This window comes from Mytilus galloprovincialis, chromosome 8 (assembly GCF_965363235.1).
Source record: "Mytilus galloprovincialis chromosome 8, xbMytGall1.hap1.1, whole genome shotgun sequence".
NCBI lineage: Eukaryota > Metazoa > Mollusca > Bivalvia > Mytilida > Mytilidae > Mytilus > Mytilus galloprovincialis.
The window spans coordinates 48,504,525-48,521,081 of NC_134845.1; the positions used below are offsets into that span (position 1 = coordinate 48,504,525).

General features: G+C 32.9%; 2 protein-coding genes across 2 annotated transcripts in view; both read left to right on the forward strand.

Annotated features, from left to right (window-relative positions):
- LOC143042100 (sodium channel and clathrin linker 1-like) overlaps positions 1–4,248 on the forward strand; it is a 31,726-nt gene extending 27,478 nt beyond the window's left edge. The window contains exon 22 of the mRNA XM_076214347.1: positions 3,697–4,248. Within this exon, the coding sequence (XP_076070462.1) occupies positions 3,697–3,808 (112 nt within the window). The 3' untranslated portion in view covers positions 3,809–4,248. The remainder of the gene's footprint in view (positions 1–3,696) is intronic.
- A 10,427-nt stretch (positions 4,249–14,675) lies between these two features.
- LOC143042102 (RWD domain-containing protein 2B-like) lies at positions 14,676–16,557 on the forward strand. The gene is made up of 2 exons (XM_076214349.1): positions 14,676–14,952; positions 15,781–16,557. Exons 1-2 carry the CDS (start codon positions 14,713–14,715, stop codon positions 16,459–16,461), a joined length of 921 nt encoding a protein of 306 aa, XP_076070464.1. The 5' UTR covers positions 14,676–14,712; the 3' UTR covers positions 16,462–16,557.

Here is a 16,557-nt window from a genome sequence, read left to right on the forward strand (position 1 = left end):
CTATTGAATGTTACTCTCAAGTTTTTAAGAGTTAAACATGCCCCACGGCCCAGACACACTCAAACATGAATGGTTAGTGTACACCATGTTGCTTGATATGCATGATAAGGACAGGACAGACATCAAATTATAAACATGTGTGAGTGTCAACTTCCAACTTGCTTAGTTTTTTTTTTTATATAAACAACAAGAACGAATACTTAAAATCAAGTGAAAATTATAGATGCATCAGATTAATATTTGTTGATTGGTACTTTTTTTAATTGACAAGTTGATTTCAGATTAATATTTACTGAATCAAAGAATGACTAACCATTAACCTACAAAAAATGGCTTAAAACAAAGATTAACTGAGTGCTTACACTTTGCACATGCGTAGGATTTTTATCCAGACAATAACTTTTGACTTACCCCTTCAGCTGAAATTTTTGAAAAGTTGGGGAAAAAAAGGGGGGTTCTTCCAGACAACTGAAGTCATTTATATGGACAAATTCGTTCATAGATTAACCTAGTTTCAATGTACTACATACATCTGTTACACACTGCAGCATAATTAAATAACTACAGAAAATGTAATACTGCGAGGAGTTTGAGCAGTCTGAGCAACATGAAAAACATCAACAAATGACGGTGTAAAGCCTTCAACCCATCATCATTTTTAAGTAAAATATATTTAAAATCCTGGAATCATCATCACCCTTCATTGTCTCAATCAGTTTCGTGGTTAAAAACTGTAAAATATGACATAATTTGCTTAATTTTGCGCCGAAATAACTCCAAAAACGTTAGAAAAGTGTTGAATTTTGACCTCCGGTTGAAGTATTTATTATGTAAACAAGACACAGAGTGACGGGGAATCCTATACATAGTCATGTGCCCATATGTTTCTGGGTCACATTTATTTATATCTCGACCAATGAAAAGCTTTAGGATGCATTTGTGTCAGTTCCTAGCAAACAGGGGGATTACCCGCGGTTTTTTGGAAATCTACGGAGGACGTCTTTTGATTTATCATATTTCAGTAACGCAGCACTTATTTTAATACCTATTTTGGCAGTCGTGTGACAAAATCTATTCTAATGAAAAATTAACCTCAAATACTGATGGATGTTTAGTTGTTTTAATAAATTTATTGTCTGAAGCACAGGCTATGTTTTTGTTTACACGCTGGTTACAGCGCCACCTCAAAATTTTTAGATTATCTCCCCTTTCCCGCGTGACCACCGGAAGTAGCTCTTCAATGTCACTGGCTTTCCCACTGATTGAGAATGGAAATGGTGAATGTGTCATAGAGATAAAAAAAAAAAAAAAACACTAAAGAACTAAAAACAGCCCAAGGCCACCAATTGGTCTTCAACTCAGCGAGAAAATCCAGCACCAAGAGGCAGGTTTCAGATGGCCCCTGAATTAAAATGTGTTCTAATTCAGAGAAAATGCATGTCATATAAATTAATCAAACTTTTAAAAAAAACACAAGTTGAGACTAATGAAGGTCAGAGTCTCCTAACTTAGGACAGACACAACAATGTGTCTTGGTTTTTATAAGGTCAGAATATTATTACAAATTAGGTAACATTTTTTGATAAAGACTGTCATCTTAAACGCTGACACACTAAAATGAGGTATTTCATTTAATCTAGTACAATGTACAAGGCAATGTCTATTCATATCTCAGTACAATATTATTGTGATATTTTCCACTGGATTCTTTTAGCCATCAATTCTGTGTCTGGAACAGTCTTGCGACAAAGAATTTTGAAAAAGTTTCACTTTGTTCATCGTAACACATTTCAACTCATTTTAAACTGCTCCTTTCTCTTACTTCTAAAACAATCTCTTACATTTCTTTTTTTTTTCTTTGCATTTTCATCAATAAAAGATATCAAAATCTGTAACTTGCTGTCCAAAAGATGTTTTAAATAAACACAATTCATTCTTTAATCATTTGTGTCATACATATATATACTGTATCTTTATATTCATATTGTATTTTAGTGTACCAATCATGCAATAACTAATGGATTCTTCTTGAGGTACAATTATGGTGATTGATTTGTGGACATTACCTTTATTTTCCTACCTTTCAGTTACCGGTATTTGAGTTTCTCTTTGTCACCTATCGTATACTTGAAATGCAATCTTCATGCATTCAAAACCTTATGGAACTCTTATGGGACTGGCTTGATATCTAAATCTTCCAAGGCTTATCACTACCTTTTTGATACACAAAATAGTGCATTGATCATGTAAACATTCTACACATCCTATCCATGAACATTTCCAAAAAAATATCGATGTAAAATATGCTCAGATATTCAAGGCACAAAATTATGTTACATTTGTCAAGAAAATGACATAACTTTTGCCAGATGCAGGAATCTAATATCTGTTCTAAAAATATAAATGATGTCATTGTTAAAGTCATCTTTAAAAATTGGAGTTATCTGCCTTTGTCTAGAATTGCTGTTAAATCAACTACAACCAATGTAACTCGAATACTTCAGGCCCTTTCCGTGTCCGATTTTCTCCCACACAAGGGCTTGAACTCCTTATGATCATTGGCCGTGTCGCCTGCTCTCTGTGAGAGAGAGCCAATCAGTGGCGATCAGGATATGAGTCTGTGCAACTCTCTTAAAATTGTCTTACCAAACACGTGTGTTCAATTAACACAAATCTGATAATAATTAATTAACATCAATTAACATCAGTTTACATCATTTATCATCAATTAACATCCGCAACTCCTTCTTCTTTAGCTGCCAATTTAAATCAAAATTCCCATATTGCAAAGCGGTGTGAATTTTCTGGTTGACGGTCTTGATCGAGGAAGACGTTCAGGCGTTAATGTAGCCTTCGTAGATCAGCGGAATATAACGACTGAATTATTCGGGTTACAACCAATGCAATATTTAATTTTACTTCCCACTGATAAATTACCTTCAGTGTTTTAAGCACTATGGTTTTAGGAAAGAGGAAGGATAATCGGTAAAGAAAAGAATGGATTTGATTTTATCACCTTTATATACCTTCCCTTCAGTTATTTGAGTTTATCCATCACCATTCAAATACTTCCACTCATTATTTTATGAAAGAGGTATGATAATGGCTAAAGAAAAAAAATTGTTTAGATTTTTTTTTTCCCTTGTAAAAAAATGCCATTATCCTATCTTGAATTTTGTTATATTATGACAGCATGAACGTATCAAAGTTTCCAAATATACTCAACACTGGCCATTGTTATCCTTTCACACTCCTGAAGAACCAGAGTGTGAAAAATTTTAAATCTGTGAAAAAAGTAATTATCACATGTATTATTTTTATTTGGTAAAAATGCTACTATACACTTGACATGCAATGGCTTATGACTTGTAAACCTGCTTTTAGTAATCATGCATGATAACCATATTTAAAAACCTAATATCAATCAAATATATACTGTTAATAACTTTAAGAGTCAACCTTTTACAAAACAGCATTTTCATTATTTCTTAATAATGTACAACTTTAATAACATACTAATTGTTTATAGACAGGTAAGGTATGATACTGACTTATTTGTGCACAATGCATTTTTCTATGTTAACCATGATATTCTGAAAAGTGAAATTTCAAAGGTTATGAATGCAAAATAAAATAATAGAATCTTGTCTTATGTTAATAATAAAAGTAATACCATATTTTAATTCCATCTTTCAGAAATAATGATCTGTTGATAGGCGGATTATTGTCAAGTCCAAAATCAAAGCTTCAAGACACATCATACTTAAACGGCAGCCTAAACAAAGATGATCCATTATCAGACAGATGATATTAACACAGTATTTGTATTCAATGCAATGTTAAAACTCAGGAAAAATTCATATCAAAGTTTTGGATTGAGTTCCATGGTATTTCCATATATCTGTGATAAATGCAATAGTGCCATGCCGGAAGCTTGTATGAGAAATCAAAGAAGATTTCTGGTAAAAACTGATCAAGATGTATTTTATTATAGTCATCAATTATATTTGAAAAAGATTAATTGATTGGTTAGGACTAATATGTGTATACTCAATGAAAGCCTGTATAAATTTACAACATTATATTTGAGCAATAGTTTAATTTTAGAGTACCGGTAGATAGTATTTCAAACCAAACAGCTAAAGTTGAATAATAATACTCTTTGCATCTGTTAGTGTGATATACTTTCCTGGCTGGAATGGGCTGGCACTATCATTTGGTTTTCATAAATTGAGTGTTAAGCACACACGTATTTCTAACAGTCACATTTGGGTTCAACTTAAAATATGTAAAAGTTAATATAAAACATTCATGGTGTTGATGGTATTACATTTCGTAAAGTTTTTACTGCCAAATTTCATGGATTTAGTTGTTTTGTGGTTTTGGTAACTGTCTTCCATACCCCTGCTTTAAATAAGTGGGGGTATACTGATATACCCCTGTCTGTCTGTCTGTCCGTCTTTTATGTCTAGATTTAAATTTGATCAGTTCTTCAAAATGTTAAGCCAAATTGCTGAAAGTTCATTCAAATTCATGATAACTATGAAATAAATGCAATACCACACAACAAATAAAACTAGCCAATCTAGTAGTGCTATATTGATTTATTTTTAAATATCCTTCATTATGAAAAAAATGTATTTTTTATTTTTGTAATGTTATTGTTTACAAATATATTTAAATATAAATATTCAAACTGCTTGTCTATTATTATTCATTACGCCAATGTTGTCTTTTATAACAGTAGAAACCAAGGGACATTTAGAACTCATAAGTTAAAAAAAAAACCAGACAATGCCTTAACTAAACCACAAACAAATTCAAAGAATACTTAATAGAAAACTGTCCCACCAAAAACTGGAGCTGAACTGAGATGCTTAAGATGTGGCATCTTTTGTGTTTTAAGCTTGTCAAGTTTTGTCGAAAAGATCATTCATGGATCAATACCACTGCCAGAAACATGCAAATACAAACATGATGTAATGAGGGACAGAATATTAAAATAATTGAGAATTAAACTTATTGTAAGTTCTTAATTATTCTAGGGTACTCATTTCAGTGGAAAAGGGATTAACAATTGAAATGTTCCATAGTATGTGTATTTTCTGGTTAGTTTTTGTCATCACTCGACAGCAGCCATTGTCTTTCAGTTTATTTTGTGTTACCTTAATTTTTTTTTTATCTCCACTAGACTACCAATTATTGCCAAACTTAAATTGAATATCCAAGTCTTTGTTTCCACTGCTGTTGCTTATAATAGAACGTAAAAGTACTACAAGTTTTGGCTTATATCCACAAAATTGGAGCTGTTAGGGTAATAATGATCAACAGGTAAGGTCTATCTACTATTGAATTCTGAAAAATCAGACAACCCAATATGGAGTTATTGCCCCTGAAATGTCAATTCTTAGAAACAATCACAGTTTTTGGCTAGTATTTTAGTAACTCAATACAGTTTGAGCAGACCTAAGCAGATCAACATCAACAGCAAGTCGTGGAACACATAAATCTGACAATCAATTTTGGAGTTACTGCCCTTTGAAATACAATCACTTTCATAAAATCACTATGAAAGTGCAGATGATGTCCTCAAGTTACATCATTTATACATATGGAGAATATTTTAAAATATCAATCAAAGTGTTCATTCAACAAATAGGTTATTACAAATTGATGGCATTATGAGAGGAAATTAAAGGTGATATCTGCATTCCTGAGGGTAAGAACAGCTGACTACTAGATGCTGCAGCAAAATAGAATTATGTGTTAAAGTGGTCTACATTATACGTTAACATTTTTACATAGAGAGGAATTAAGGACAGATATACAACTTATTGGATATATTATAAGTTGTTATTTTACAAATATATTAGGGCATCACCAGTCTAAATATTTACAGAAACTAGTGGCTCCCAGAAGCTTGAATTGTTTTAACTGGAGAACATATCCAGCAATACAATCCTAGTACACAACAGTAGCAACTATTAAAGTAAAAATGTTACAAGGTTTAATACAGATTAGATTGTAATGTTATTCACGAAAAATGTTCAAGTAATTTAAAGACTATAACCCACACAAAAAGTCAATTCACACTTCCTATCACTTCATTTTCTTTAAAAAGAGCTGATTGACAATTTTAGTCATATTTGACTTGTTTAAAGATTTTGTTTTCTCATTGTTTTTGCTGATTGCAATTTAACTTATTTTTTTCTATAAAATCGCCAGAAAAGCCCAAAATTCGTATAAACTTGGATTCAAGGACAATAACTATTTTAAGAACGGGATTGTTGATTAACAGGATGTTTGCACATTATATGTTTCAAAGATTGTAAAACAACTTGTTCTTCCTTGCTTCCCCATGCTCAGTATGGCTGTGATGCTAGGTTATCAATTGATGATCTAGTAGAACAACACGTACATATACTGGTGTTTTAAATCATGCTGCTGATTGATCAGAACAACATGTACATATACTGGTGTTTTAAATCATGTTGCTGATTGCATATTTGGATTCATTCAACAATTCTTTCTTAATATCATATTGATTTGGAACAACAGAAACACAAGCAGGATGCAGACGAACATGCTAAAGAACCAACTTTTAATATTTGAGACAACGTTTGGTTATAAGATCTTACAAGTCAGGCTGTGAGAAATTGGTACTTGTGGAGTTGGTCACATTGAGTTGTATTCAAAACTGAAGTTAATTATGAAATTGATAGTTGTAATAATAACGAAATCCCCGAAAAACTGTCCATTCAAACAGATTCTTGCTTTAGATGTTTGTTGACCAAAACGATCATCAACGAGTAGATATTGACAATGATCGATTTCATAGCTGATTGCGAATAATACAAGACAAGAGACGACCATTTCATATTATGGTGGTCTAGGAGCATTTGCAGATTGACTATTCGTTTTTGGAAAATGACGCAGTCATTGTTCCATTACTGGCGACCTGAACTTCATTAAATTTCTCTGCCTACCGCGCTTGGTTTCGTATTTACTATTTTCTATACAAACTGGAATTTGCTTGTGTTATCATTATGCATGAGAGGTCATTGTGTAGTAATCAGCCAGGAACCAGTTTACAAACTAACTGGTTTCTGCTTGTATTCCTTTACACTCGAACAAAGTGTTGTAGTTTGACGGGAACCAGTTTAGAATTTGTAAACTACAAAACGTAATCGGTTATTGTTCATTCCGTTTTGGTGTTTCATACCGACTTTTATGGTTTGAATAAGCTAAAGACTCTTCAAACATTAATGTGATAGGTATATTAAAGACTGTTTTACAAAAGGATGGAACTGTTTTGCTTTCAAAGTCGTACTATAGTGATATCTGTTATGTACGGATTTCCACTCTCACCGGTTAATTTCTTCTTTTACACGTGCTTTTGAAACTTCCTGTTTAAACATCGCAAGTTTTAAAATTGTTTTTTGAGTGAATTTAACTTATTTTAACAATCATGAAGCGTTCCAGAATCATTTTCAAGCAGTTTCTTCTTCTCTTTGATGATGGAAAATAGGTTTTTCTCAAGAAAATACCGCAAACGATCGCAGAGGAATTGAAACGTACAAGTCAAGTCGGCACCTTGTTAAATTGGCATCTAGTCAAATCGGCACCTATTTGACGTCAATTCGGCATCCAATAATATTAGATTATTACATGGAATTTTTCATATCGCATGTATTATCAGCCCTAGGTTCAATATCAGCCCAAGAGCCGCATGGCTCGAGGGCTGATATTGACCGAGGGCTGATAATACATGCGATATGAAAAATGACATGTTATGATCTTTTTATCATATGCTTCAACAATGGAGAAAAATAACATATCATATATATTGATCCTTTTACGTGGTTCCCAAATAGAAGTTCAAAGATTGAAAAGTTCACGGTCGTGGGACCCAAATTTAGTACATTCGATATCAAATCTTTCTACCATATGCCTCAACAGAGGAGAAAACATTTTTAATATGGACGACTCGACAAACTCCTAAAAAAAAACCAACAATATACATAGTGAGCACTGTTTGGAAAAGTCTACCTTTTCAAAGTAACTTTCTAAATTATGTTTGAAACTTATAAAGAATGCATTTATTTAATAATTTGTTTGTTTGTTTTTTTATTTTTTTTTTTTTGTTATTATATTACACAATATACTTTTCAGTATCTAAATAATTGTTTTGTACACTATTTCGTAATGTTTTTCACTGAAAACGTAGCATTGAGGTGTATTTTCCGGAATTTGCCGAGTATCACCGGAATGCCGTGTGATAACGTTACGGAAAGGCATGTGATAACAATCGAAGCATGTGATAAACTTTTCATATCAGCCCGCTAAGCACCAATTCGAAAAATATGGAATTTACGTTAATTTAATGCTATTATCATACAGTAAAAATCATATGTTATTTAGTCTAAGTATATGATAATATTTGTTATAATATTTTCTATTCAATTAATTAATAACTGTTACCAAGTACATAGTGAATATGTTGTTGTGTATTTAGGTAAACAACGAAACCAAAGTGAAATTATGTTGTTGTGTATAAAGGTAAACAACGAAGCCCTTACCCAAGCTGTTGTTTTAACAATTAGACAATTATTAAAATAAAATGGAAAACTATGAGTCCCTTTCAATAAATCAAACTTTCATGCCAAATAATAAGCAAATTTAAGGTGTTTTTTTTTCAGTAAAGTTTAAAAAGCATTAAACAAACAATCCTGTAAAATGCTCAACTGGTTTAAATAATGCATAAAAATATCCAATATCTCATGTATTGGTCCAAATATTTATGACGTCTGGCAAGGCTATTTTATTTTTTTTCTGTGATGTCTTCCTACGAAGTTCGTAGGAAGGCGTCCCAGAAAAAAATTAACATAGCCTTGCGGTCATAAAAGGTGTCCCAGAATAAAATTTAAAAAGCCTTGCCAGACGTAATAACTATTTTGACTACTCATATGTATATCATTAAAAATACACCAAAAAAGTCATTAAGTTGAGAAAAATAAATATATACAAAATGTACATGAACACCCAAAAATGTGAAAGTTAGTATTTAACTCTTTTTGCTTAAATACTGAAAAAAATTCTGGCAACCCCTTACTTATTTTTACTCTTTTTGCTTAAAATACTGTTAAAATTTATATTTAGCATGGGTGACGAATTGACTATATCAGGTGCTGATTTGTCCAGGTGCCAATTTAACCAGGTGCCGGTTTGACTAGAAATTACCTGAGTTTCATTAGACCTTTGATAACAGTAACAAAAAGATTATTTACTTAATATTTTGTGGGAGAAGGGGGTTCAGACTATGTGGTATCAGGTCTGTTCGCGCCCAATACACTTTCGCACCCTACATGTTCGCACCTCGCACGTTCGCACCCAAGGTCCGTTTGCACTCTACTCATTCGCGCCCAATTTTAATTCAAATTCAAGTTGAATAATTGGAAAATCATGATTGTTGTTTTAAATTGCTTTGGTGTAAATACTGAATGTATTTATAGCTTGGTATGAGTAAAACATTGAAGATTTTAAAGGAAAAACACAAAAGATAATTGTTTTTAACAGCTTGGTCCCTTTGATCTGAAACAACGAAACAATAAAATATAGGAACCAAAATATAGCAATCCACTATTATAACCAAAACATGATAAAATCTATTCAACACACAGAAAAAAACATAGTCAGAATCTCACTTCGTTTTGAAAGAAGTCAATGAAACAAAGTTATAGCAATACACTAACCATAACATGATTAAGAGTTATTCAACACAAAATAAAACGTTGACAAAATACCACTTTATTTAGAAAGGATTATTATAATTTTTAACAATACGCTTTCTAAAACATGATTAAGATTTATTCAACACAAAAAAAAATGCTGTCTCACTTTATTTTGAGACAATGACAACAATTATACTTATAAGAAAACACTTGCTTACAGAGTTATTAAACACAAAACCAATTAAGATTGGGTGCGAACATGTAGGGTGTGAAAGTGAAAGGGGCGAACATGAGTGGGCGCGAACAGACCCGGATTCAGACTATGTACCAGTGAGAAATATACAAGCCTTTCTACGGTATTTATTTGTACAATTCAGGTAGTCTTGACCTATTCATTTGTCTTAAAAAACAGACAGTTGTCACCTTCACTTCACACACACACACATATACGAATACCAATTATATACCTACGAGACATGTTGCATTGTTAAACTAATTACGGTATGTGAAAATCAAGACTTGCATAAAAACTATCCCAATATTAGAGACAGTGGCGTCATTTTTCTTCAGAGCTTTCAGCTCTTTGATTATGTATATGCGTGCATGCTAAGCCTTGCTTGTCATCATTTCTTACTTGCAGCTCTTTGCAGACCATTTTAAAATCGTTGGTTACTGTCTATAGATACTTTGTGATATTTAAAATGATATAATAAAAAGTTCATGGATTATCAATGGTCAGATCAATTTAATTTCTGACCAGGTTCTGTCATTTGAGAACTAATTTTAAAGGACGTTGTGCTTCATTTAGACAAATAAAATATTATGGTTACTGTCAGTATAATATCATGTGGCAAAAAATGTGGCGATATTGGAATTAACATTGTCAAGTGTTTGCTACATGATATACAAAAGATATGTTTCCAACTCTCATGTGTTCTAGTGTTTGCCAATCTAGTTGTTTTATGTTCGTGAACTCTCATGTGTTCTAGTGTTTGCAAATCTAGTTGTTTTATGATCGTGTGTTCTAGTGTTTGCCAATCTAGTTCTGTTCTTAAAACAGGGTACATTGTAAAGTAAACCCCTGTGACGATAATGACAGCCTGTCGTTAAACATTTTTCGTATTGCTGGAATTGTTGTTGCTGGTATGAGTCCCAACCAGAGCTGGCATAATCGGGGACAGGGCCTCACTAAAGTTGTGTAAGTCTGGCTCTACAAAACTTACGGACAATTCCCCTGAGGTATCTATATGCAGGAATTCAGCTGATATTGTGACTTTCGCTGTTGTCTGGTTTAAATGAAAATATGAATATAACCTCATGAAGCAATAGAATACTCGCACAGTATATAGTTTGTGCATATGAATGGAAAACATAAAATACTAAGGTTTTGTTTTTGTTTTTGTGTCAGGTTTTTGTTTTTGTTTGTTTTTGTTTTTGTTTTTTGTTTTTGTTTGTTTTTGTTTGTTTTTGTTTGTTTTTGTTTGTTATTTTTTTTTTATCTCAGCAATAAAATAGCGAAGGTATGTAGTTATTGACCAGTCCGTCCGTATGCAATATACCAAACTATTATAGCAATATGGTTATATTCATATTAGGCGAAAGATGCCATAGGGGCGCAAAACACAAACTGGCAATAACAAGGAGAGAAAAAAAAAACGATCGAAAGACAAACAACATGCAGCATATAATAAAAAGAACACCACAAAATAGAAAACTATAAATACTGAGCAACACAAACCCGCATAAACCTGGGATGATCTGCTAATGGTACTCCGTAAGGTAAGCAGATTCATGGGTTCCATAAGTGACAATTGATGAGCAAAATCCATACAGCAAAGCAAGCTATAAAATTACCCCTACATGACAAATATAAACAATTTATAATAAGATACTAACTACATAGTTCCGAAAGTAGTGAAGAATCTAGCAACGAAGACAAGGAACTGGATACCAAACGATGACAGAGAGAATTCCATGCGAAATATAAACGATATATAATCAGAGGCGGATTAAGGAGGGGACAGGGGAGGGGTTCGCCCCATGCCTTGATTATGGAGCTACGTATATGTGATAAAGAATAGAAGTTATACGCACAGGGACTCGATTAGCATATTAAACTTTTGCATGTTTAGCAATCATGGTTTTTTAGATGTTTTTTGAAATTCGTATTTTCTGTTAATTTGTATCATAGTTCATTATTTACGTTTTTAACGTTGAAATCAATATTTCTTCGTTCTCTAGCAATGTGCAGTTTTCTATCCATATCCGTATGTATATAGGATTTTTCGCTATACGTTTATGGATGACGGTGCATGGCTAGAAAACGAAGAAATATTGATGTCAACGTTTAAAAAGTTAACACTGTAATACTAATAAACAAAAAATACGAAAACACATTTGAAAAACATTGATCAACAATAGTTTAATTTGCTATAAACTGATTCCCTGTGCTTTTACGTATCACTCTAAACGCTCTCCTCTTTTTGAACTAAAATCTTGTATCTGACCTGATATATTGACCAGTGTGGACACTGTGTAATTTCCTGTTTTAACGTTGGATGTTGGACACAGTGCATACAGAAATAATGCCATAATATCTGAGTCAACAAGCAGCATGGGTTCAAAATCAGATTCGATTGAAAGACAAAAGTCTGAAACTGATAATCTGAAGATCCTACGGCTAATTTCAAACCAGCTGTATGAGAAAAGTTTGAAGATCTCACATTGTTGTCGGCCGTCTAAATTTCAGATAAGTATATATTTATCTTTAAGAATGAAGTTGCGTTTGCCGGAGTAGAGAAAATTAAACAACCTTGAATATAAATGATAATCGCCTGTTAGTGTTTATTTTATTTGACTGTCATTCTACAATCAGATTTTTTACTTTATAATAACTGTATTTGCTATCCCATCGCCAACCAATCTCTGATGAAGACATCTCCATAGTAACAGAAATTATGATTTAAAAAGCTAAGTAAAACTAACCAACCGTCATACATTAAAAAAAGATATGATAAGATCAACAAGATTGATGGCTTTAAATAGTTTTACAATTTATCACTGTTGTACTTTGGGAAAAATAATACGACACGTTTCAAATTTTTGGAAATATAATACGGCACGTTTCAACTTAGCCATGTTCTCAGCACATTGCATTGCATCAGATACGTCTTAAATCTAGATGCAATGACCTTTCTATCAAACTTTAACAAAGTCTTATATTCAAGAAGCTCCAGATCTACAAGTTATACACTAAAACACTTGTAAGTATACAAATGCATTCAGATTGTAACTAGTTATTTATTCTGTGAATGTCCTATCAATTACCCCACGGATATAAATGTGCTCATTTATATAAAAAAAAGCAGATAAAAGTGTCTTTATTATGTCGAAAAATGGAAAGACTTGATATAATTAGTTAGTAAAATTAATTGATGTACAGGATTATAAATGTCTGCTGGAGATCGAAGCATGTGAAAAATAAATGTTCTCGCGAATAGTACACTACTTTTAAAGTTTTATTTATGTTTTTCAGGACGGTCATTTATCAAGGAGAGTATCCAGTAAAAAAAATCAACAGTATACAAAGGAGGTAAAAGAGAAAAATGCATGTTTTATTGGTATATCTTTTTTTATTGTCATTACGACAGCATACGCATGTATGTAATGATCTACAAATTAAGATTTTTTCGAACACCCATGCTTTAGTATTAGTAACCCAGTTGTGGAGCCAGAACTTTTTATAAGGACTGACTGCCATAAGAGGGGTCCGCTACAATCATACTCCAGTGATTTCCAATTTAAACAGCCATTTTTTTCAGACGACTAGAACTGAGGGGGCCTGGCCCCATCAGTGGCGGATCCAAAAGGGGGGGGGGGGGTTCCGGGGGTTGGAACCCCTTTTTTTGGCCGATCAATGCATTTGAATTATATTAAATGAATTATAATTGGAACCCCCCTTTCCCCCCTTTACTCTGGGTTGGGAACCCCCTTTTTAAAATGGCTGGATCCGCCACTGCCCATGCCCTCTCGACCCATCTATGTAAACGTCAATGTCTCTTATCATTTGCAGATCGAAATGGGGGCTGCGGGGATTGGAACCCTCTTTTTCATCATTATTTTTTTTTTGAATCGAGAAATATGTTTAGAAACCCCGTTTTATAGGACTTGCAAAAATGTGGTGGACCCCCTTTTCCCTTTAACGCTGGATCCGAGCCTGTTGACTAGTTACATTCAAATTATAGTACGAACCTAATACGTAAAATGAGAGATAAATATAAATGGTTACAAAACTGATTTTGAATACTAGATTAAGGGCTTATTAATGAATTTTATGACCAAAAGCAAATATGAACGATTTAAATACCTGCAGAAGATGATAAAGTAAAGAAACATTTCATGTTTTCAACCCCACAGTTTAAACACTGTTTGTTGGGTGGATATTAACAATGTATTGCCCATCTACATGAAATTAAATTGTTCATTTCAATCAACATGACCAATAATTAAAAATACAGTGCATTTCAATTATTACATGTGCTGATAATGGGAGTACTTAAACATCTTTCCCAATTGAGTTAAGTTGCCACATCAAAGTCTAGGAAACTTTTTAATTTCCTAACATGCCTAAGACAAAAAAAAACATTTTATTTAGGTCCAGACATTTCTTATTAATTCCAGGTAAACAGAGTTGTCTTTCTTTTAAACACAACCATACTTGGGAATTCCTTATGAATATTATGATACCTGGTTCAGTTTGCACCAAAAACTTTTCTAACTTCTTGTTGGAAGACCAATATTCTACCATTTTTCTTATATGTCAGATGAGGACCACCTCTGGTAGGGGGATTTTTATGGCTACATTAAAGACCCATTGGTGGCCTTAATATGTTGTCTGCTCCTTCTTCAGGTTGTTGTCTCTTTGACATATTCCCCATTTCCATTCTCAATTTTATTGTCATCATATTAAATTTATTGTAGAATGGAAGAATTTAATGACCCAGAAGTAGAGGAGACCCAGGTCAACATTCCAGAGATGTTAGAACTCCAGGTATCAGAGATAGAGATGCTTCAGAGTATGTTCCCAAACAGTGGGGAACTGAGGTTAGACGACCCTGCAGTTATGGTAGAGATAAGACAATATCTTGATGGCAAATTAGCATATGACTACCTACAGAACAGGATAGGGTTTACACTGAAAATAACACCAGGAAATCAGAAGGTAATTTATAATAATTTTGAAATCTTTTCCCTTTTATATACATGATATAGGAAAAAGAAGATGTGGTATGATTGCCAATGAGACGACTCTTTACTAGAGCCCAAATGACACAGAAATTGACAACTAAAGGTCATATTCTGTCTTCAACAATGAACAGAAATTTGGGCATATTGTTTATTTTTTAAATATCTAAATATTCTAAATCAGAGTACCCATGATTTCCATCATCAGAATTATTTGCTTAAAATAAAAGAAACTTATGTATGTTACTGATCCCCTGTCATTGATGAGGTAGCAATGGAGAGTACATTTGTAATAGATAGACCACTAAGCACTTCACAAATAATTGAAAAGAGAAACATGAACTCAACCATAAACCATGGGTTAACTCAAGGGTCTCAAAAGGGCATATTCTTTAGTTCTTGCTCCCCTAGTGCATTGGTATATTGTTGATGGCAATCAAATTAGTGACGTCAGGTCAGGGAAACTCTGAAGACAGGAGGTCAGGGAAACTCTGAAGGCAGGACTGCACTCCAAAATGTCAACTGTTCTTTATGATTATTGTCAATATAAAAAAGAAGATGTGGTATGATTGCCAATGAGACAAGTATCCACAAAAGACCAAAATGACACAGACATTAACATTTAAAGGTCACCGTACGGCAATAATATTACTATTCTATATCAATTATCTTTACAAGCTTGCTATATCAGTTGACTATAAAAGTTGGCTTTACAAATATGCTACCTGTATATCAATTGACTATACATGTACATGTGTGCAAAATCAATTGATAATTGGAATTTAAATTGTTTTTTCAATTGTAGGTGACTATTGAAGTTGTCTGCCTTTATCCACATGAATACCCTAGTGTTGCTCCATGCGTCTTCACCCGTTGTGAGCAGATGGACAGAAACAGCCATAGTCAATTAAATGAGGATTTACAGCAGTATATTCTTGGGGTCGATAGAGGAGAAATCTGCATGTTCTCTGTTATAGAATGGATACAAGAAAATTTTGTAAAATACCTGAAGAAACAACCAGCAACAAAAACTAAAAAGAAAGATATTGAATATGATAAAACATTCTCAAGACTATGGATTTATAGTCATCACTTATTTAGTAAATTTAAGCGTAGAGACATTGTAGACTGGGCTCACGAAATGAAACTCACTGGTTTTAGTTTACCCGGAAAACCGGGAATAATTTGTGTTGAGGGAAATAGTCAAAATGTTGATGATTATTGGTCAAGATTAAGGGCGCTTGCTTGGAAAAAGATTGTTATACGTGAAAGAGAAGATAATGCTATTGGGAAGAAAAATCTTAATGAATTTCATAAATTTGATGGATTTGAAGAAAAAGTTTTTGAAGTGCGTGCTGCTAGAGGACGCGAATATCGTATGGATATGGGTTTATTTTGTGATTTTTTAAATGAACATAATTGTGGACATATATTTAGTTGTTATTTTGGTGTTGATGGAAAAGGGACTTCATTATCAGTTACCTGAAACATTTTTTAATAATCATGTTTTAATTGATTTTTTTTCTTTTTTATTATTCTGTAAATAGATTTCAGTGTTGTAAATAAATTTAGCTTTAGTCTT